General features: G+C 36.4%; 1 protein-coding gene across 4 annotated transcripts in view; it reads left to right on the top strand.

Moving 5' to 3' along the window:
* Positions 1-23,457, top strand: part of LOC306873155 (SH3 and PX domain-containing protein 2A-like) — a 101,385-nt gene that overhangs the window by 58,131 nt on the left and 19,797 nt on the right. For all 4 annotated transcript variants that reach the window (XM_079422236.1, XM_079422235.1, XM_079422238.1 and 1 more), the window contains exons 6-7: positions 3,595-3,620; positions 20,949-21,077. In XM_079422236.1, coding sequence (XP_079278362.1) covers positions 3,595-3,620; positions 20,949-21,077 — 155 coding nt within the window. The remainder of the gene's footprint in view (positions 1-3,594; positions 3,621-20,948; positions 21,078-23,457) is intronic.

Here is a 23,457-nt window from a genome sequence, read left to right as displayed (position 1 = left end):
GAACTTAATCGAATTCCTTTACTTCAGTCTGATATTCTAATCATCTCATATTCACAATGATGTAACTGAATTATCCAAGCCCAGTGCTGGCTCAGTGTTTCTCTTCTTCTCTTTTTCTTGTTCATTTTTAATCGTTAATGTTCTGGTATTATTCCACTGTAAAGGGCTCTTTCTTGATAATGATTTCAAAATATTGAGCTTCAATATTTTTTGAACAGGGCCTTGCCTAATTGAAGCAAGCATGGCGTTCCTGCAGTTTAGGAGTCTCTGGGATAGGAATATTCCAGAAGCAGAGCACTTCTCTGAGAGCCATATAACTTCACTGCATGAAGTAGATGTCAGACACTTCCGCAACAACATTCTATTTTTTGCAACTCAAAAAGTAACATTACTCTGTGAATGTGTGTGATTGTATATTTGTCTCCCTGTTTATGGCCTAAGAAATGAAGAAAACAAAAGGTTGGGAAGACTTTTTGTTACACACTCTTAAAAATAAAGGCTTCAAAATGGGGTTTTCGCAGCAACCGTTTCCCAAAAAAAAAAAGAAAAAACCTTTCAATGTACAGCTCTTAAAAGAACTCTCTTTTTCCTTAGTGTGAAGAAGAAGAACCTTTTCCACTAAAACAAACCTTTTTGTGCGATATTTAATGTCGCTCTTAAAATTAACGGTTCTTTATCGGCATCTGTAATTTGCTATAGAACCTTTAATAAGTATATACTTCTAAAAATAAAGGTTCTTTATTGGCATTGATGGTGTCCTGAAGAACCTTGAACATCCATGGAACATTTTCATTCCACAAAATGTTCTTTATAGTGGAAAAGGTTCTTCTGATTTTCAAAATGTTCTTCAAACTAAGAGAAAATTGTCCTTTTAGGAACTGTTTAATGAAAGGTTCTTTGGGGAACCAAAAATGGTTCTTCTTTGGCATCGCTGTGAAAATTCCAGTTTGGAGCCTTTCATTTTAAGAATGTAGATGGCAATGATGGACCTTAATTTTTTAGAACAGTATTAAATATTGTCGTTGGGGCTCCAACAGAAATTTCAGTTGCATGATTGCACATCAAAATTTACCTTTAACATACTGTAGTCCAGTTGACCTTTCTGAAAGCCAGTGCATAATTCACACACTTGATTGGTGTCTAAGCCGGTGGTCACCATGAGTTAAACAAACACTGAACAGGCCTGCTATTTAAATAGACCACAGCAAATGCCAGAGATGACTTTATGGAGATATCACCAAGACATAGAATGCAATGCGTCACTTGTGGATTTATAGTATATTATTATTTTATGGTCAAGTGGAGTGAATGAACAGAGCGGTGCCCAATCAGTACGAACTACCATTTCCTGCCTTTCCTCACCCGTCATCATACGCTGCCCCTCATTTAATAGTGACTCTGGGAGTGATAAAGCTGAAAACTGTAGTTTTCTTGTCTGAAACGTTTGGGCCGACACAAGTGATGTTGTATATTACCTGCAGACCCAGTGCAGGGAATGGTGAACTGTCACTTTCAATAACACTTCCTCTGCTAAACGGTCTCAAGCGATAAACGTGAAGTATTTACTATTAGATACGACTCGAGAGGTTAACAACCGGAACAATTGGTCTGGAGAGGTTTGGCGGAGACTATTTACTGAATTCCTGCCATGAAAACATGCCTTTAAAATGAACCTCGATGTGCATTTCCTGAAGTTTTTAGTCTTTGGTTGTATGTAAAGAGAGCACAAAAAGCGTTTCCAGTTTACTTTTTAAATGCAAGAAGACCAATCACAATTTAGTATGCAAATGATTGAATTCCATTTTCACATTTTTAATTTCTTTAAAGTAATTAAAAAACAATTAATACCACAGACTGATGAATGGACTTAGAATGCAAATGCGGTTTGTGCTGTATTATTTTTTTTATCCCTATAAGACTCCGTATGATACTTGCTACAAATACTGGCATGCATTAGTCTCTTAAAACTGGGAATTTTCCTACTGTTCATTTCGAACATGTTCATAAATGTCATGTCCTATATTCGTCTTAATGGTGGCAGTTTCCTTTTATACGAGACAGATAACAGATCTCTCTGATTTAGGGCTTTTAGGACACTGTCCTGCCTCTCTTCGGCTACAAAGGAGTTCATTCTAGAAGGTTGGCAGTGACCTCATACTGCTGATCTGAAAAAGAGAGTATTCATTATCCCACGGGAGTCACAAAGGAGGAGATTGAGCGAGAGAATGATGAAAAGAAAAAGATGCAGAAACAGATGAGAGGAAGGAGAGAAGATGGAGGGCTTGTCATATTTTGGACTAGATGGGGGGAATGTAGATATTAAGCAAATGCCCTTAAGGGTATTTTAGGGAAATACCGGCCATGAATGTGTGTGTGTGTGTCAAAAAGACAGTCTGGCATATTTTCATAATACGTACAGTATGTCATGTAATAAACGTAATCTATTCAAATGGAACTACATCGGCCACTTCCAATTACGGTATGTTTGTATTATGCACCAGCATCTTTGGCATTATTGCATTTATATTAAACTCTTTATTATAAATTCTGTTAATTTATTAGACATTAAATTATGTTTGGGTGAGCCACCGGTCACTGTACATTCTAAATTATGTTTATGTTGCTTAGAAACACTAAACAGCATTCATTATAGGCTAATGAACTATATTACCAAGGATTTCTATATTTAATACTTTAAAATAAATTGCATTAAAAATAAATAAAGATTCATTTTTTTAATTACAAACTATTATTTTGTATTTTTTCTTACGTATCTTTATTATAACATAATAATTGTTATATGATTTTTTTTTTTTTACATAATTCTAGCATCTTCTGCATATTTGAACCCTTTCCAACAGGGACTGTTTAATTTTGAGATCCATCTTACATATTAGCATTCATTGCAATGCAGAAACGACACATTTAAGATGCTCTTTAATGCTTTTAGATGTTATTAGTGATGCTATTAACCATCAGCACATCAACCCCTTAAAAACCGCCTAACAATAACGATAAGTTCTTAGGCCTACTTCAGTATTACGTTTTGAAAGAACACGTACCCCTCTTTTTCTTTTAAAAACTTTAAACAGTTATTCTGTGTACTTTTGTCTTCTTTCTATTCGTCTTTCTAATGTATGTGTTTGCACAATTGCTAAATTGTATAGTTCCCCACATTGGCATCACTTTCCATTAATAGATCTCCTCCCTTTTCACCTTTTAACTTGATTTTTCACTGATGAATAGGCGTCACACACAGGCCGGGTGTCATTCCGATCTATTAATGAGGGCGTGTTAAGAGATCCGCCCTTTTTATCCCAGAGCTGGAGGATGAGAGGAGGGACGGGGGGATAAAAGGATAGAGAAAGAGCTATGGTTCTGTTTGGGTCACATGATCAGATGTTGTGGCTATAGCAGCTGGCCCCTTCGATCTTAACACACACTCGCTCCTTGGCCTGGCACACATCTTGCTCTCACTGCATCTCTAGTGTGTGTGTATGTGTGTGTGAGGGTGTGTGAGTGTGACAGCTGTCTGCTGCAGGACATTGTTTCACTGTGACTTACCATGTCACTCTGCTGTTGCTTTTTTTACAGGGATTATGGATCCAAACGCAAGTCAGGTAAGACAGATTTTTATTTACCTCCCATGTGAGTGTTAAACCTGTTGCCGGGTTTAAGTTCTAACTCGAGCCTGCTCACTAACTCTGCATGCCCTCTCTGTCATTGCGGCATTGAATGACTTGCTGTTTTGCACTCAACTCAGGGTTTCAGCTGAGTTTCTTTAGAGAATTGCACATGACTCAGAGGTTTTTAGAGCTCTGGGAGTGTCAGCTGTAAAAGGTTTGGGAATAACTGGCGGGACTTTGGAGGAAAACCACATGAAAATATGTGCATTTGTACTTCACGCTGTTGCCAAAGTGGTCTCAGCCAAGTTGTCAGGCTGTAGGCACAGAAAAAAAATTAAACTACATTTTTTTATTTTATTTTATTTTATTATCCCTGCGTGCATGTATACTTATTTTTCAGGCTATTATTATAATGTTGAGGCACAGAGACCTGATTTATGATGAGGATTAAACCAAGTTTCCTTTGCATAGCATGCTAGGGTGTGTGTTTTGTGAGTGAACAGCCGTTCTGCAGTTGGGACTCACTCAGAGATGCATACACACACACACACACACACACACACACACAGTTGAACACTAATGTAAATTGGATTGGAGTACGCGTTAGAGTTCTTGTCTCTCCCACACATATCCCTTAAAACATTTTCCGTTTTTGATCTGTTTGCTTTCCGCTTGTAAACACACATTCATTTGCTCCGACAATTTTTTAAATTTACTAACATTTGGATTTAGTTTTTGGTTCCAAATATGCAATATAGATGTATTCAGAAGTTTGAGTGTTGTATTAAATAATTCCAGATGTTGTTCTATTTCCTGTGTGCACTTATTTATAACTTTAATTTCAACAAAATATTTCAAAAAGTTGTTTTAAGGTGCAGTACTAAATCCTGTGGTTTTTACAAAATAAACCTACCAGCATGGATGCCAGAGGAATTCTGTAATCTAAAAATACAGTAAAAATGTAACAGAGGAACCTGTAAATTTGACATTTTAATTGTTTTTTTTATTTACAAAAATGAATATGCAAATAAACAAACCAGTAGATCCAACAGCTTTCTTTCTGCTAAATTAGCATAACCACTCTGATCCTTTAATCTATACTGACAACCAGCATAATAAAGAGAAAGACATGATGAAATAAAGTTCATCACAAGTTGCTTTTCCACAAGCTGAGGTGAATACGAATATGCACACAGTGTCATGCACAAATTAAAAACAACATCATAATAACAACATGGCATTAACATATTTACTATAAACATTTATTTAACAACATATAGTGTAACATGTGAGAACAAGATGTAGGTGACTTTGTTTCTTCAGTAGAACACAAACGAAGATTTTTAACTCAAACCATTGCAGTCTGTCAGTCATATAATTGCAGTCAATGGGACTCCTGGCTTTGAGAGAAAAAAAAACCATACACAGACAAAAACAAATTAGAGCTTGCGGCTCGTGGCGATACATTGAGGTCTAAAAACACGAAACGATTGGTCTGTGCAAGAAACTGAACAGTATTTATATCATTTTTTACCTCTGATCCGCCGCACGGTCCAACTGTCTTGAGCGTGTTCACACAACAGCCGGCACGTGACACATCATCTTCTTCTTCTTGCTTTACCACCACCTATCTCTCAAATGGACCATTACACTCGTGCTTGCGTCCCAATTCGCATCCTATCTGTCCTAAATAGTATTCGATAATAGAATTAGTATGTCCCAAATCATAGTATGTTTAAAAAAATATGCCAAAGATTCCCGGATGGTCTACTACTTACAGTTAGAATCTGAAGTGCAGATAGATGCACACTCTAACGGCTAATATGGCCCACAACACATTGCTCGGTGGACGGGGTTTTGATTAGAATTACAAACACGCATAAAAAGTGTTAAAAAACTACAAACATGGCGGATATGCACGACCGACGGACAGGTAGAGAAAGGGATTTGAGTGATAAATAATCGATGTCTAACCTGATGAAAAAATATTAATTTAATGTTATCCACGTTATATTTCATCTGCAGCAACATTGTGAACTTTTATAATGATACGTTTGGTCATTAACTTTTAAATGCATCATTATGCAAACACATGAGCAGAGTTCTCGGCAAGACCCGCGATGCGTCTCTTAATTTCTCTCCAATACGGTAAGAAATAAAATTAAGCGAAATGTGGATTGTTAACTGTGACAAGATGATTGACAGGGCAGTTTGAACAGTGACAGAATGCATGTAACTAAGCAACAGATCGTCCGTTAAAGATGCAGTTATGACGAAGTAGTATGTCTGGTACATACTCAAAAGTATGTACTTTTTCTTCACAAAAAGAGTACTTACTTTTAGGGCATAGTATAAGCAGGCATGGTCCATTTGAGAGATAGGTGGTGGTAATGCACTTATAAGTCTGCGATCCGCCGTAAATCAAGAAGAAGACGCGTCATGCGCCAGATGTTGTGAATGCGCTCAAGACATTTGGACAGTGCAGCGGATCAGAGGTAAAAAACTATATAAATACTGTTCAGTTTCTTGCACAGGCCGATCGTTTCGTGTCTTTAGACCTCAATGTATCGTCATGAGCCGCAGGGTTTAATTTGGTTTTGTCTGTGTATGTTTTTTTTTTTCTCTCAAAGCCATGAGTCCCATTGACTGCAATTATATGACTGACAGACTGCAACGGTTTGAGTTAAAAATCTTCGTTTGTGCTCTACTGAAGAAACAAAGTCACCTACATCTTGGATGCCCTTGGGGCAAGCAGATAAACATCAAATTTCCATTTTTGGGGGAACTATCCCTTTAAGGTTTGTGACTTTGTGTTTAGCTCATGCTGTCAGGTCAAGTATGCAGTAAGATGTGTCACTAAGTATGTCCCTATGAAAAAACATCAGCACACACACACACACACATTTGTTTTTCTATCATGTTGGGGATTTCCATTGACTTCTGTTGTTTATTTAAAGGTTAGGTTTAATGTTATCGGTTCTGTCCAATACCATTACACTTAACATCCACACAAACCTTTTTCTTTTCAAGATTTTGATTAAAACATTTATTAAATATATCCATGTGTATTTTGATTTAGGTTTTATTATCCTAAGGGAACATTACATTTGTTTGTTGTAGGCAAAACCAGACAAACATCCATTAGTGAATGTCATTTTTTTAGACCAGTAGATAGTTATTCTTAAGAAACAGACAATTGTTTTCCAGTATTTATTAGGTCTGCGGTGTCTACACAAATATTTGTCTGTCCATTCATCATCTGTTTGTCTGTTTGTTCATTCACATTTATTTGCTCTCACAACATTTGAAAATTGCTAACATTTAGGTTATAATTTGACCAGCAGCTGAAGTGATGTAATGAGCAATTCCAGCTGTTGCCCCCCCCCCCCCCCCCCCTCCACCTCTCATTTGACAATAAATCACGTGGAACCATTTATCATTAGTGTTTTGATCACTGGAATCTTCATCATCCTCTGTTCCATTCTGTTTTTAAGATGACCACTGGATGTACATCTGTCAGACATCAGTAATCATCCATGTTAGCTACACGCGAATAACATCCTGAAGATGTTATCCTAATTACTCAAATATGTATTTTGCAAGATTGGAAATTAGTAATTTATTTTTAAGTTTGAAGATCTGAGGTTTCACTTTGTCCCATCTTTCTGTCAGTTTGAACATTTGGCTCTATGGTTTCCATCCTAATTAATTGTCTCTGAGGGTTTAGCAGGTGGAAACTGCAGCTGGGAAGTGTCATTATCAAAAACAAACTTGTTCCAGGCGTGGGCTTCGTAGCTCCCCTGGCAGTCCTGTCCACCAGAGTTTCCACACTGTTATGAGAAATGTATTTTTGAAATTGATGATTTGCATGACAATGTGAAGCCTGGAATAAGCATTGTTTTCATTACAGATGGGCCGTCACTTCCTGTGTCAGCAATGACTAATTATGAAAACATTATTTCTTAAAAGTTTCTTTTTACATCAATTGTAATCCAGTGATATATTCATATTTACTGTATATTTATATAAAGGTAATTTAAAATTTCATAATTCTGAGTTTACATCTCGCAATTCTGACTTTTTTTCTCAGAATTTGCCTGGTATAAACTCACAATTGCGAGTTATAAAGTCAGGATTGTGGCATGTAAACTCGTGGTTGCAAAGTTACATTGCGACTTACAAAGTCCAATTCTGAGGGAAAAAGACTGTCTATATTCTTACAGTTGCAATTTATATCAACTGAAGAAGACTTGAAACTGAGTATTTGATAACAATATTGATAAGAAAGTCAGAATTGCGAGTTTATATTTAAATCATGCAGTTCTGAGAAAAAAGTGAGAATTGCGAGATGTAAACTCACAATTATGAGAAAAAAAATTGCCATTACCTTTTTTATTCAGTGGCGGAAACTGGCTTCGATACCAATCTGATGCATTATTGGAGGGGTTTTCAGTGGCCCTTTCAATGACTTTGTGGTTTCAGGTTACATCGTTACACCAGTAGGTGGCAAATAGTAACTGTTTTTGAGCAAACTATTCATTAGGGCTGCACGATATATTGCATGCGATTATGATTGCTGTAGTTCACTGACAAGCTATGCAATATCACTTTCAATATCGCAGGCGATTCATCTACGACGCCCCAAAAAAACAACAAACTGTGCTAATATACACCCATGATGTCATATAATACTGAAAAATTATAACCCTAACCTTTATCTCCATACTGAAATCCCAGATGGCCTGACAGTGATTCAGCTAAAATATTAGTGTCTGGGACACTGTGAGCACAGAGACTGTAGTGTGCCCATTTTTATATGCTTAGCTTAAATATGTAGTATTAAATAGTGCTCATAAATGGCTGTTGAGATAGCAGACAGATTTTTTTTTTTCCCAGTGTATTGACTTGCACGGTTTAATTGTTCACCACAAGACTAGTAATGTGCACTAAAAAAGTAAGTAGGGTCATTTTTTGATTTCATGGCCACTTTAATCATTTTCAATACCATTGGCAAAACTACCACATTACATTAATGTAGTTGTAATTCGTTACCTCCACCACTGTTTAGGAATGCCTGCATGGCTCATACTCAGTAACAACAGTACATATGTTCATGTTTTATTGTTTAAATAATATTTATCAATGTTTTTTTGTTATACATGTTCATTTACATACTGTATGTCCTGAATAGCCTACTGTATCCTATTTGTGTTCACAATATAGCGTGGGCGCACATAATGTACCTCATGGCTTATGTAGTGACAAACTACTAACAGCTTTAAGAAAGGAAGTGCAAATACAGCATACCTTCTCCTTGCAATGGAAATAGGGCCAGTATAATCAAACTGAAATGATGTGTATCATGAGACAAACTTTGATATTGCCATAGAGACTCACAAACTGAAGAAGAGTTTCCTTGTAGGCTTAGGTAAACAGTTTAGAGAAAGAGGTCACAAGTAGACTTTCATAGCTTTGTGGTGGCAGGAAGACAGGGGTCTTGTTTCCCTCTGAGGTGGCCCTTAACAGTATATGATTACAATATAATCACTCACACAGAGCATAATTCAATAGCATTAAACTATAGCTGTGGGACTTTACACAAATAAATGGCAGAACCCTGACTGAACCCTTTATGTATCAGTTTTACAACCTCCAGTTGATGTTTTAAACTGCTCTGATAGTCATAATGGTTTATTGCTAGCTTCAGCCATTCTTTGCATGGAATTTCGGTTAATTTTGGGTGATTAGTGAACAATCTGCCCATAACAGACCCATTAAGTCAGTTATTTTGTCTTCATTAAACTTTACTAAAAACTTGATGCTTGGGATTCTGCTGATGCTTTAATTCTTCATATTGGACTTCAGTGATGGTTTACATTGGTGTTTTTAGAATATATATATATATATATATATATATATATATATATATATATATATATAATTTTTTTGGATTGTTGATGTTTTTGGCTTATGCTTTTCACTTTTAACAGGTTTTCAGTTATACTTTTTTAAAGATTTTGTTTGTACTTTTCAGTAGAATTTTGATGATCGTCAATTTTAATAGATTTTTGTAAATACTTGAACTTTTTGTTGATGCTTTTTGCTTTTCATTGGATTTTAGATGCTTCACATTATGCTTTTGTTTTTTTGTAGGATTTTATTGACACTTTTTTTGTAAGAAGTCAATTATGCTTCTCATTGCTTTTTTTTTTTTTTTGTAAAATGTCAATGGTATTTTTTGTTGATGATGCTTTTCAGTAGTTTTGCTTACCTTGTCAATACTGAAGGTTGTTGTAATACAGCAAGCAAGAATTGCATAACTCTAAGACCCTTAAGACCCTAAGTTTGGCTTGTTAGTCACGTTTCCTCAGGGAGACCATCTTGACAAGCAGATGGGTTTGAGACACTTAAGCCCCAAATAGGGATCAGTTTTGCCTGGTTCTCTCCTCTCAGAACTGCTCTTATGTCAGCCTGAAGACATAAACCACCTGTTCAGAAGTTCAGAGCCTAAGGATTAGGTAAAGTGCACCAAAACCGTCTGATCTGTTCTTCACAGCTCACAATAGGGGGAATTTATGTGACCTGCACCATCATTTTGAGTCATTTTGACCAAGAGTTTAATGTTGTTTCAAACGTTTTTTAAATCCATTGTTAATAAATAGCAATTTAAATGGTGATCATCATACAAAAAAATCGACAGAGTTAGATTTCTTTGAACACGCATTAATTAAGGCATTGATGATAACAGGTTAAAGTGGTGGATTACCCAAAAATTACAATTTCTCTCAAGTTGTTCCAAACCTGTATGATTTTCTTTCTTCTGTTCAACACAAAAAAAATATATTTTGAAGAATGGTGCTGATAGCCATTGACTTCCATAGTATATTTTTCCATACGGAAATCAACGGCTACTAGCAACTGTTTGGCTCACTGTAAAAAGTGATAAGTTGACTTAACTTATTTTTTTTAATTATTATTTTCTTGATAATTTTAAGGCAACGGTTTTCCTAATAATTTTTTAAGTTAAGTCAACTTATCACTTTTTACAGTGTACAATTTTGATAAATTTCATACATCTTTGAACGGTAACTTTTCATATCAAAATATCAAAACTTTTGAATGGTAGCGTGGAAATACAATGGAAGCTATTCTTTTTCTGTGAATTCATCATTTAGCTGCATCTTTTGTCCGAAGCATCTTATAATTTGTTAATCCAATCCCCCTCGAGGTTAACCTGCGGTTAAGTATCTTAAAGACTTTTTACAGATCATACCTCGGTGTATTTGAACTTGCAACCTTTGGGGTCCTGAGCTTTAACCACTAGACCAAAAATGCACCTGGATGTTTTCCTCTCAGATTGTTCAGATGTCTTCCTGTATAAGCCCTACTTCCCTGGTGAGGAAAGGACATGCTTTACTTGCAGTTCTCCTGATTCTGCTCCCCATGTGAGAGTCAGATGTGGAGAGGGGAAAAACGGAGGGGGGATTGTGGGGTTCTGCTGGAATGGGGTCAGTCAGACATGGCAGAGTGGGTTCAGTGTGACGTCGGACTAGCTAATCTTGTTTACACAAGACTCAGGGCTCTGTGGAGGAGTGGAGGGGCCATACGGAGAGAGAGAGAGAGAGAGAGAGGCGTGCAGAATAGATGGGAGTTTCAGGGGAGGAGGGATAGTTTTAGTTTGAGAGGAATGGCTGTATATATCTGTGGTGTATGTTTGTCTGTTCCGTTGAAAGGAATGGGCTTAAATAGGTCAGTGTGGTTTTATGGTTAAAAAGTGCTTTTTAATGACGTTTAATGAATGCAGTTTGACTGATTAGAGATGTTAGCTACTAGAAAATGACAGGATGCTTAGTTCCAATTAGTTTTGAGCATGTTTGGCTACTTGATGAAGTTGATGAATGTAATTATTGTAAAAATAACTGTCTTATTGCTGTGTAAACTTAAAAATAATAGAAAAGCTATTAATATGCTAGTCAAATATGAAAAGGGGCATTGAAGCACCAAAACAAGAAAAGTTTAATACAGCTTATGTTAATACTGTCATGTTTATTTATTTATTTTTTATGTGCAAAAAAAAGACACATTTTTTCCATGATTTAGATAAAAATGTCATTGTGTAATATTAATTTGTACAGAAATATACATACTATACAGACATATTTTGAACAAGAATCATTAGATGACATTAAAAGGATCACAGTGTGCCCCCCCCCCCCCCCAAAAAAAAACGAATTCATTATAATATTAAATATTTACCACTCTTTGCTCCTATTCGTCAAATCTCTAGGTTTTTGGCATTTGTCACCAAGAAGTATTTAATCATTTAAAACATAGTAAAATTTAGTACGATCACTTTTTCTTTTATATATTTTAATAAGTACAGGTCAGAATAAGCATTGTTTCATTTTTGCATAAATATTTCTATAACGCTGATGAAAATAAAAATGAAAGCTAATTCAGAATAGGAATAAAAACTACAATAAATAGTTCTAAAATAATACTGGTCCGGGTCACTAACCAGGCTAAAACAATTAACATAAAAGGAAAAATAATGATGGAAATAATTGACTTTTAATTTCAGACTTTTAAGTTTTAAAGATATTTGTTTCAACCCCTGGGACATAATATTATTTTAAAAGTACCACATAGATACAAAAATAGATGCATGTAGCTTAGCATGTGTTTCTGTCTCATGTGACCTCTCCGCCAAAACACAGTCAGCATAAGGTTTGATTTTCATTTGTTGATGTTTTCTTGATTTTTGCAGTCTAGATGCTGAGCTTTCATGGCCAACAGCTGGATCAGTTCATAATATTCAAATCAACATAACTGTCTTTTTCATAGCGACCAAAATATCTTCAGTGTGCTAGGGATGCCTCATGCCCAAGAGCAGTCTAAAACCAAACAGATCAAAGAGTACATAATTAACAAGTCCTAAGGGTGTCGATAATAAATAAGTGTTGTGTTTTTCTTCAGATATGTTTATGGTAATACTATAGCATGTGTGAAACACAATTCCTTCCACACAAAAGAAAGAAAGACATATACGTTTCCTGTAATGGAGGGAGGTCGACTCTTTGGGGTCAGGAAAGAGTCGTAAATTACAGTGAGAGAAACCAAAACAGACGTTTCGCTCCGTTCTAACACCGCTGACCTGAGCTTAATCATTAATGTGTGTGAGTCTGTGTGTGTGAGCGATGCCGTGTGTGTCTATTTATCATGGGTGGGAGGGTGAGAGATTGAGTATATGTTCATAACAGTGAGTGTTTCAGCGTTTCTGTGTGAAAGAAGTGTCAGAGAGGTGGAAAGTTAATATCTGTCAGATGTGAAGAGCTTCGCTAAAGGGATGGATCTGTGTGGAGCATTTGTAAATGATTTGACCTCTAAGGCCCTCGAGTCAGTTTAATTCAAACCCCTTTAAAGTTTTGTAGGGAAGTACAGCTGACCTCAAGATCAACCCTGAGCTGGAAAGTGCAGGTGTGTTTTGACACAACAAAAACATTTCATGATATGCCAATTTCAACACCAAAGCTATATTCAATAGCATCTAAAACAACTATTATATTTAGTTATTAAGGTTAATACAAGTATTAAAAAATTACAATTGTAGTAGGCATATGTTCTACCTGTACACTGCCCTCCAAAAGTTTGGAAACAAAGTGTGGTTTTGGACGATATCAGCATAAATCCTTATCATTTTTTGGTGCAAATACATTAAAGTAACTTGACATTATCATTGAAGACCAGCAATAAAACATATTAATGGCAATATATACATGTCAAAGTCAGACATGCTCCTTTGCCAGCTGTGATGCCTGGTTACTGGTTAAAACTTGGCCCAGAATTTTAAAAGATTTTTGGGTCAGCACACCTTAATACTGTAGCTTCAACAATTGATTGCCAATTCAAAGTCAAAGTCGTTTCCAAACTTTTGGAGGGCAGTGTACTTCAAGTAATTTTTGAAGTGAACAGTCAGAAAGAAAGAGCATGAGTGATCTGAGCATGAATAATCTTTTTGTTGTTTGAGTAATAATACAAACATACTTAAGTATTTTTGTACCATCTGTTTGCATTTGACTGTTCAGACATGACAGGTTGCTGTTCAGACCAAGTACTAAAATGAGTCACTGTTCAACAAATGCTGTAGAAATGTATATTTATTTATTATTGTCATGACAAATCTCGGAGGGATTGGCATGGTAATGTACATGACCAGTGATTCACCAATTTGCCGGTAAAATCTCCAGCGTTCAGATCAGGGTTTGGGTGGGAAACAATCCCTAATAGGAGTATGAAAGGCTAACTACGGCATGGATCAAATTTTACATTTTTATTTGTTGTTTTAACGTTCAGCTCACAATCACATAGAAAGTAGGAGGGAAGAAATGTCAGGAATGAATGGATTAGGAGTCGGAGGTGTTGAATGGAACGGAAGGGTGGAGGGATATTGGGCGAGGTTAGTCCTGTGGGGTAAAAATGCATCATAGTGAGTATCTACATCTTGAATTCTGCCGGTGCTGAGTGTGTTCATTGTTTACAGAGGTTATATTACACCTCATTTTTTCGGTGGCATGCGTGCCTTTGTGCGGAGTCCATTGAAGCGGTGAAAAGAAATAAGTTATAGAAACAAAGTAATTGTTCCTGTCAGCCGAGACGTCTCCCCGGTGCCTTCTCATATTTTTACCGATAGTGACGTGTGACATTTAATTTCCTGATGGAGATTGGTGTGTGTGTGTGATAACAGAGAAGATATTAGGAAACTCTGCTGTGACCTCACACCCTTAAACTCAGACATACTTGCTTTCCAAGCAATAGATTTGTCAGAGCAGACACACGCACACACACCAACCAACCATGTGATGCTTTATGGGTATTGTAACCAGATGGCGCCTTGCTTAATAACTCTTAAATTGTTCACTGAACTATTTGCCATTTATCTGGTATGGGGTAGTTGGGAAATCCATGTGTTATGCAGCAGGATATAAAAAAAAGCCTGAAAAAAGTCAATGAAGCCTGTTTCTAAAAAAAAAAAAAAAAAAAAAAAAAAAATATTTAAGTGACATCAATTCTATGCACTAAAATTTATTTATACTGTTTTTAATTAAAAAAACTAATTATTGACAGCATGATATTGATTGCTGTGTTACAGTGATGAGCTTATCATTTGTTTATTTGCTACAAAATCTGTATTAATGTAACGATTATTTCATTTTATGTATGTATGTATGTATGTATGTATTATTTTTGCCCTCATAGTTCATTAAAGGTTTGTACTGTAAATAAGCTGTTAAAGGTAGGATATTTTTTCTAATGAAAGAATGCATTTCTTATCTTTGTGATTTTAAAATAATTAAAGAGACAAACTATTTCTGGTTATTTGTTGAATATTTTGAACACCTGAAATCAAAGCACAAATTGCTTGAAATGAAAACCTATAAACAAACCACAGTTCAACTGTATTGTAAAAAGCAAGTGTCCCAAAAAATGAAAAAAGAAAATTACTTAAAAAATAAATACCATGTCAACAGTAGAAAATAACTAGCATCATTTGCAAACATAATACATTTGAAATATTGTCAACATCATGCTGTCAATATATATGTATTTAATTAAAAACAGTATAAATACAATTTAGTGCACTATTATCACTATTAGGATGTCACGTATTTTTATCCTATTTTAAGATTTTTCAAGATATATAAAATAAAAAAATATATAAATTCACATCTCAAAATTATTTTATGGTCCTAAAATGGGCTTTGTTTTCTATAATGCATATAATTTCTTATATTTTTATTTGCTATCTTTAGTAAACTTTACAGGAATAACACTAATTTGAAAGCCAATGCTAATGGCCTGTGCACAAGTCACAGATTTGAAGGAAGTGAGCTGTACTGCAGTGCGTATAAATTGTTACTTTTGGCTTGATTTTGCTGCTTTGATGAAAACATGCAATGCTGGCTGTTGTGTCTTTTTCCACTCTGTTCTGACTAACATTTATACTCCTTTTTTCCTCTCCTCTCTTTTCCGCTGCCCTCAGTTTGGATGTATGGCCTTCAGGACAGTCCAACCAAGTCTGAGGCCTCAGGTAGATATGCTTTATATGTGTGCATGCGCTGTCTGTCACTTTTCCTTTTGCAAGTCTTCAATGTGGTAATTTTCTAGTTTTTACAAGAACGGTTCCTAAAACACCTCTTTCCCAGGGTCCAAAATTAACAAGTGCCAATTGTGAGTCTAAATTAACTTTTGCAAAGACATGAATCACAATTTGGCTGGTAACTCCATTAGGAAATGCAACATAATATACGGCTTTAATCGCGATATAACTGTGAAAGTGATGTGACATATGGCCAAGTATGGTGACCCATACTCGGAATTCGTGCGCTGCATTTAACCCATCCAACGTGCACACACACAGCAGTGAACACACACACACCGTGAACATACACCCGGAGCAGTGGGCAGCCATTTATGCTGCAGCACCCGGGGAGCAGTTGGGGGTTCGGTGCCTTGCTCAAGGGCACCTCAGTCGTGGTATTGAGGGTGGAGAGAGCGCTGGACATTCACTCCCCCCACCTACAATCCCTGCTTGCCTGAGACTCGAATCCGCAACCTTTGGATTACGAGTCCGACTCTCTAACCATTAGGTCACGACTTCCCCTGTGAGTCTGATGTAGGCAATCCAGAATTTAACATTTGACATTAATAATGGTAAATATGACTAATTTACTAATTGACTTTGACTAATTTAGGACAAGTCCATGCAATAGGCTGCAAGTGTTGTGCTTGACTATGGGAATTTAACTGGCTAAAGTGGCATAAAATATTCTCCTAAGACATTTACATAAGCATGTAAAACTCTTTTTTAAGAGCGAGAACTCATAGGCCGGCAGGTTTACATGTGGCTTATAAAGTTTATGCTGGAAGATGAAATATTTAGGTGTTGTAAGGCCAGCAGCGAAGAGAAAGACATGCAGTGTGAAAACAGAGGATGTAAAACATGGCATGAGAGCTTGTGGTCTCTCCTCAGTGCTCTCCTGGGAAGTCTTGCGGACGACGGCCTGCAAATAAACATTTCAGAAAAGAATGCGCACTGTTTTCGGAAATAAATGCTGACGCTCACAGAACTATAGCCCATGTGGAGTGTGTTTTCACCATGATCGTCGCACACACCCTACATAATTGTTCAATTTACTGCAAAATAAAGCATACTGATTATATAACTCAGCATTTGCTTGTGTACATGCTTTCTAAAAACATTTCATAATCCACCTCAAGAAAGGTGGTTTCTAACTTGTCCCAGCCAAGGTTATTTTCGTAAACGATTACTAAAACTAAGCCGAAAACGATTGATGAAAAAACTATTTCGTAAACCGAAATAAAATAAAAATGTCAAAATATTTGAAAAACTAAAACGAAACGAAACTAACAACAGTTATTGAAAAACTAACTGAAATAAAATAATAATTAACAAAAATAAATAATAGTTTTCGTAATCATTACGTTCTCACCTCTTGGCTGAAAAATATATGAGCTGTGTGGCGGTTTAGGGAAATACCTGTAGATGGCGCATCTCTGACGCAAAGCGGTTTAAAGCAGAGTCCTGCACGGGTCCTGTTTGATAAACGTGCACCAGCAGTACTTACAGAACACCCGACCCGTTATCCGACAGCAGCACTAATTTATTTCTGTATAGCCTACCAGACCAGAACCGTTTGACATAAAGACAGAGAGTCGCGACCCGAACTGGACTACAACATCAGGAAGGCAAACTTATTTATTTATTTATGTAACACAAGCAATCAAACCAACATTAGGCAAGTTGGTGCTTTGAAGAAAAACATACACGCAATATGATAATTAACAGAAAAAAAAAAGATGAGAACGCACCTTTCTGTAAACAATACAAAACTTGCCCTAGCATCTTGTGATCACTGCCAAACTTTCGAACAAATAAATATGCATAGGCTAAATCACATCATACACACGCTTATAATTCTTCATAAATAAAGAAAATAACATATTCAAATGTGAGCCTTTAAATAGGCCTACGATTGTTATTATTGAATTTCATTAGTCCCAGTTATGATTTATGCGCGGCTGTTCACAGAAAAGTGTGCAAGACAAGACAGTTACAATATCATGATTATGGTTAAATAAGAAAAAAAAGACATATAACCAAATTAGGCTACATTTATTGTCATATTAAATATCTCAACACACCATTAGATATGACATTAAGCGCATCTTTTTATGATTTATGTAGTAAAACGGCTTACTTCCTTTGGTGTATATTTGTATACTTTTACCATCAATCAATCTCAGCTTGAGTTAATTTTGTCGCTAAACGTTTTAAATTATGCTAAGTCTTTCTTTGGCCTAAACTGAAACGGAAACTAAAAACGAAATAAAAATGTGTTCACAAAATACAAACTAAACTAAAACTAACAAAAATATTAATGAAACTAATAAAAACTAAACGGAATTTCTTAGCAAATTTGAAAACGATATTAAAATAAAACAAATTTAAAAATTCAAAACTATAATAACCTTGGTCCTAGCTGGTCTTTAGCTAGTCGACCTTCCATGTTCCAACTAATATAGCTTGTTTATTGCTAGTCCAAGACTGACTACAAGCTAATAACCATCGTGGTCTAGCTAATATCCAGTTTAGACCAGAAGGAAACCACAGCTACTGGGTTATGATGGATTTTTCCACAGGGGTAAGATAACAGTAAACAGATAATAATGGAAAGTTTAGAATGAGCACTGTGTTCTTTGTGGTGTTGTGGTGACTGTCAGATTGAAGTGAAATATTTCTGCAATTGGCACAAACTGTGATAAAATATCAGAAATATATTTCACAGTTCGCTTCAGCACAGCTGAAAGCATTCAGTTGGGCAATACAGTATGTTTTCATGTTAGCATGACATGGCGCCATGAAGTGTAAGGCCTCGCTAATTAGTTTGTTCCATGCCGAGGGTGATAGTGACAAGATACAGAACTACTGCTCTCTCGCTTCTCACAGCACTGAGCATCTGCACTCAAAGGATTCCCAGTAATCCTGATTTAAAAGCTCATAGTGTTAAAACACATTGCGCTAGCAACACATGACAGCTTGACGTTGACTGAATACAAGACCTAATTTTATGTTAGATTTGGTTGGTACAAAAAGTCTTTTTTTGGCTCAATAATAGGCATATTAATTAATTGCTTAATGAATGAGCAAGCTTTATGGTACATCAAACACCAAATGCCAATATCAAACTATATTTATATGGTATTTACATGTGTTGGGCACATAATCCATGGATTTACCAGGGTTTGTGTCCAAAAAAGACATGTTAACCATAGTAAGTGTTTATGTGTGCTTGCAATGAGGTACAGCAAATGTAAAAAATATGATATATTTCATGTTTCTGTAAGAACATTTGAAACATATCCTATTAAAAGCTTCTAGTTTCCAGAAGACCACACCATGAGAAAAACAGAGAGAAAGCAACCACACAATGTTTGAAGCTCAAGCACATATTACGAAACTACAAATATAGTTCTCAGAAGTACAAATACAGCATTTGAAGTTTAAGCAACAATATGCAGAAAGTCTTGGAATGCATAAGCCAGAAACGTTTGATGTGTTATACTTTGAATATTTTAGTTGATAAACAACATTAAACCACATGTTCAGTCTATTTTATTGCCGTAATATGATATATTTCTGAGTTAAACAGGATATTCAATGAAAAATACACTACAAAAACTGAAAAGTCTGGAGTCCGTTAGATTTTTGTAATTTATTTGAAAGAAGTCTCTTAAGACACTGACAGACGCAGACAAACAGCAAAAGACTGTTTGTCCGGTTTTGTCGAATCCATGCCGTGGTCTATTGGTGTTGTGTTGTTGCTTGTTTTTGCTGATTGAACATGTTGAATCATCTTTTTTTTTTTGTGTGTGTAATGTCTGAGAAGCAATGTACTGTAATCCAGTGACTATTGTCATTGGTCAGTGCAAATTAGGCTTTTATTCTCACCAAATCTGCATTTATTTAATCAAAAAAAGAGTAAAAAGAATAAAAAAAGAGTAAAAAAAAATATATATTGAGAGATGATATTACGATTTAAAATAACTATTTTCTAATTTAATATATAAAAATGTGATTTATTCCTGTGATGGCAAAGCTAAATATTCAGCAGCAATCTTCAGTGTCCCACGATTCTTCAGAAATCAAAAATTGTAATATGCTGATTTGTTGCTCAAGAAACATTCCCATCAATGTTGAAAACAGTTGCTTAATACTTTTGTGGAAACCATGATACATATTTTCCATATTTTTATAAGATTCTTTGATGACTAGAATGATCAAAAGGACAGAATTTACTTGAAATAGATCTTTTTGCAACAATGTAAACATCAACTTATCAATCACTTTTTGATCAATTTAATGTATGTAGGAGTAATTTATATACTACAATTATGGAAATTCTACCATGAGCTTTAGAGAATAAAGTAAGTAAATAAATAAATTACAGAATGTTTTTTTTTGGCTGAATGATGAAGAGGAACAGGTTAAAGAGACTGTCAGAGGAAATACAAAAAGAAAGAGAGAGGGATACATAAAGAGAGCGTGGCTTAGCCCCAGTTGAAATGCTTACTTTTTGCGTTTCACATAAACACAGCTTCTCTCTCTTTACTCTGCCCACTCATATGTTTCTATTTAAGGCTTGGAGAGCAGTCTACCCTGATTGGCTTTTTCTCTCTCCCCGTTTCAGCCAGATGGGAAGTGGGACGGAGAGAGAGAGAGAGAGAGAGAGAGAGAGAATTGGGAGGGAGGGAGTGAGGGAAGGCGGGCGGGAGAGAGGGAGGGAGGCCTGTTCTTGCTCGTCTGTTGAAGAAAAACTTTCTATCCTTCCACTCGCGAGTCACGTCCCCTACCATAAACAGCTCTCTCCCAGCCTCTTTTTCCCTTCCTTACAATCCTCCCTGTTTCTTCCCAAAAAACTTCACTATATTATGGAGACCCAGCATCACCAAGACCCTGTCGAGCTCTCGAGTCCCTGAAGGAAGTCTACCTTGCCTTGCTTTTTTGTAATTGTCTTTTCCCCCCATTCAAATGTGCGTCCAGCCAGGGCGAAGGTTTGTCTAAATGGCCCGTCATTGCGGAGCATGCACAGTCAGCAGGAGTTTGATTTGCGCTAGGCTGCGGAGTGCGGATGGCGGTGTACAGGGGTCAAGCCGGAGGTCGCTGGCAGGGCAGGGTTGGCGGGGGAAGTGCAGGGATGGCGGGACGGTGGCTGACAGCCTGTTTCTTCCCTTCGCCGGCAGGACTGGACAGCAGTGAGCCCATGGTGCTGGAGCAGTACGTGGTGGTGGCCAACTACGAGCGGCAGGAGAACTCCGAGATCAGCCTGAAGGCTGGAGAGACGGTGGATGTAATCGAGAAGAGCGAAAGCGGTGAGTCCCTCACACACACTGCAGCTAATTGGCTTACCACGTGCTTTTTATTGGCGAAAGCTTGTCTATACACAAACCACAAACATGTAGAGTTGCCTCCACACATGAATGCTTTCAGATGCAAAATGTCAAGCGGGTCTGTTTTTAGCTACCTCGTCTTTTCTGATACTTTCTTCCTCTTTGATGTATAACCCCTCCTTCGGTCTTTGTCCTTAAGATCCCCTGGTTTCCTCTTCTGACATCCCCCTCTCCCTGTAAATCTACAGTCTCTTTCTTGGCTCCACCTGGAGGTGTCATATGGCCAGTTTTCTTGGCGGTTGGTCGGCTTGAACCCCCTATAGATCTCTGGGATGGAGGCCAGATTGATCTGGAATGTCCATGAGATAGGCATGAGAAGTTTGTGGGTTGAAACGTGTGCTAATGGATCAGGATTAGAGTTCATGTAGAATGTAGACATTGACAACAACAATGGAAAGTGTCGAAAGAAAGCCTTGAGTGTTGTTTTTATCCCTTTGGTTTCTTTTTTCCCAGATTAATGTCCTTGCTAATGCTGTAAATGTTCAAACTTAGTGCAAACTGTTCAATTTATCTCGTAGCCTTGTACAGTAGAGGTTGAACATTGACTCTTCCAATGTTATGAACTATGTCTGTAGACATGATTGCCAAACATTTGAGCATAGCGTTAGAGAGCAAGTAATGATAAAAACCAGGCTCTTAAAAACTAGCCTCTTACTGTTGCAAGTAATCATTTTATCTTTTCCTTTAAATCATACGGAAGAGGGTGGGGAGGATTAGGAGGAGTTGTCGGGAGTTATCAAGATGAGCAAAGACCCAGTAAACCCATTTGAACTTAGTAACATCATTGAGTAAGACAAACTCAAAGAGAGCTTGACCTTCTGATTTCAAGCATAATGCTTTGTCAAAACTAGTCTAGACTCTGTCTCATGGGTGTTCTCTGTGATACGCTTCATTTTGAAGTTTGTTTGCTGCCTGTTCAATTGACCTTGGGTGTTCTCATGCTGCAAATTCAGAAAAGTGTTTTCTTTTTTTTGTTCTTTTTTTTCTTCTTTGTACAATTTTTATTATGCAATGACAACATATAGGCCAATTTTTCAGAATATCTACAGGAATCTTGCTTTTCCATTGGATGAATAGAGCTAAAATACATTATGACCATCATAGAGTAATCATGCCAAAAGTTGAAAAAAAGGAAAACTAGAACAATACTATAATCCCCACCACCACTGACTCTCAGTGTTTTTTATTATTCATGCTGGGGGTATCACATTACATTACAAGTAACTTGAGTTATGTAATCCGATTACTTTTTTCAAGTAACTAGTAAAGTAACTCAATACTTTTAAATAGGGTTGCAAAGATACCATTTTTTCAGAACCGATCCGATCCCGAAAATTCTCAGTATCTGCCGATCCAATCGGATACCAGTGCAATTTTTTAAAATCAATGTAGAATTTCTTTACTTCTCTGTGTTGACCTGATCGTCACTCTTTTGTGTTAAACACAATCTACTACATATAGACAACTTCAATTAATGAAAAATAACAAATGAAAAAATATATAATCATAATCTATGACAAAAATACTATTATAAACTAGGTTAGTGGATAATTCAGCAGCAAAAGATACTCTAGAAAAATCACGGGTGCAGAATAATATTTTTTTATTTACAAATAAAAGTGAATAAGTGTAGGTCTAAATCTGGTCAAATGTTACACGTTGCTCTTTGTATTGTTGTAAAATACATTCATGAAAAACAAGTAAATACATTTATATATAAATATATGCTCTAAAATTAAAAGACATTTATTTTAAATGTATAGCACAGTAATGAAGGCAGCAACATATGATGGATAGGACAGAACAAGAAAGACTATTAATAATCTTTCATTGCGCTGAAAAGTATTATAATACGAAAGGCTCCAATCCAGAGCGGCACAAAGCGCTTATGCGCATCCTGTGAGCGCAGAATGACGAGCTTGAAGCAGCACGGAGTCACAGTGTGCAGGCTGCGTAGCCCTCACAGTCCACATAGAAAAGTTCAAAGTACAAAGGTAAGAGATATTGATGCGTAGTGTATAAAATTTTATGTGAGTTTATGTGAACTTGAATTTAAAGACTTAAATATTCATCTGTACCTCATGGAACAGCTTCAGAACATTATATAAAAAATATAGTGCATGAAAACTCTATGGTGCTTTATAATGTTTTTGTGCCTTTCGTGGGTCTCAACAATAACATAGAATAGTATACGCACAATATCAAATTTGGATCGGTCTCGTCTGTCCGATACCCGATCCGGCAGAAAATGCCAGTATCGGAGCCGATACAGATACTCATCAGAATATCGGATCGATGCATC

The sequence above is a fragment of the Barbus barbus genome, assembly GCF_936440315.1.
Source record: "Barbus barbus genome assembly, chromosome: 7".
NCBI classification, from domain to species: Eukaryota; Metazoa; Chordata; class Actinopteri; order Cypriniformes; family Cyprinidae; genus Barbus; species Barbus barbus.
The sequence above is the reverse complement of the archived record's forward strand: the minus strand, read 5'-3'. Positions and strand labels throughout refer to the sequence as shown.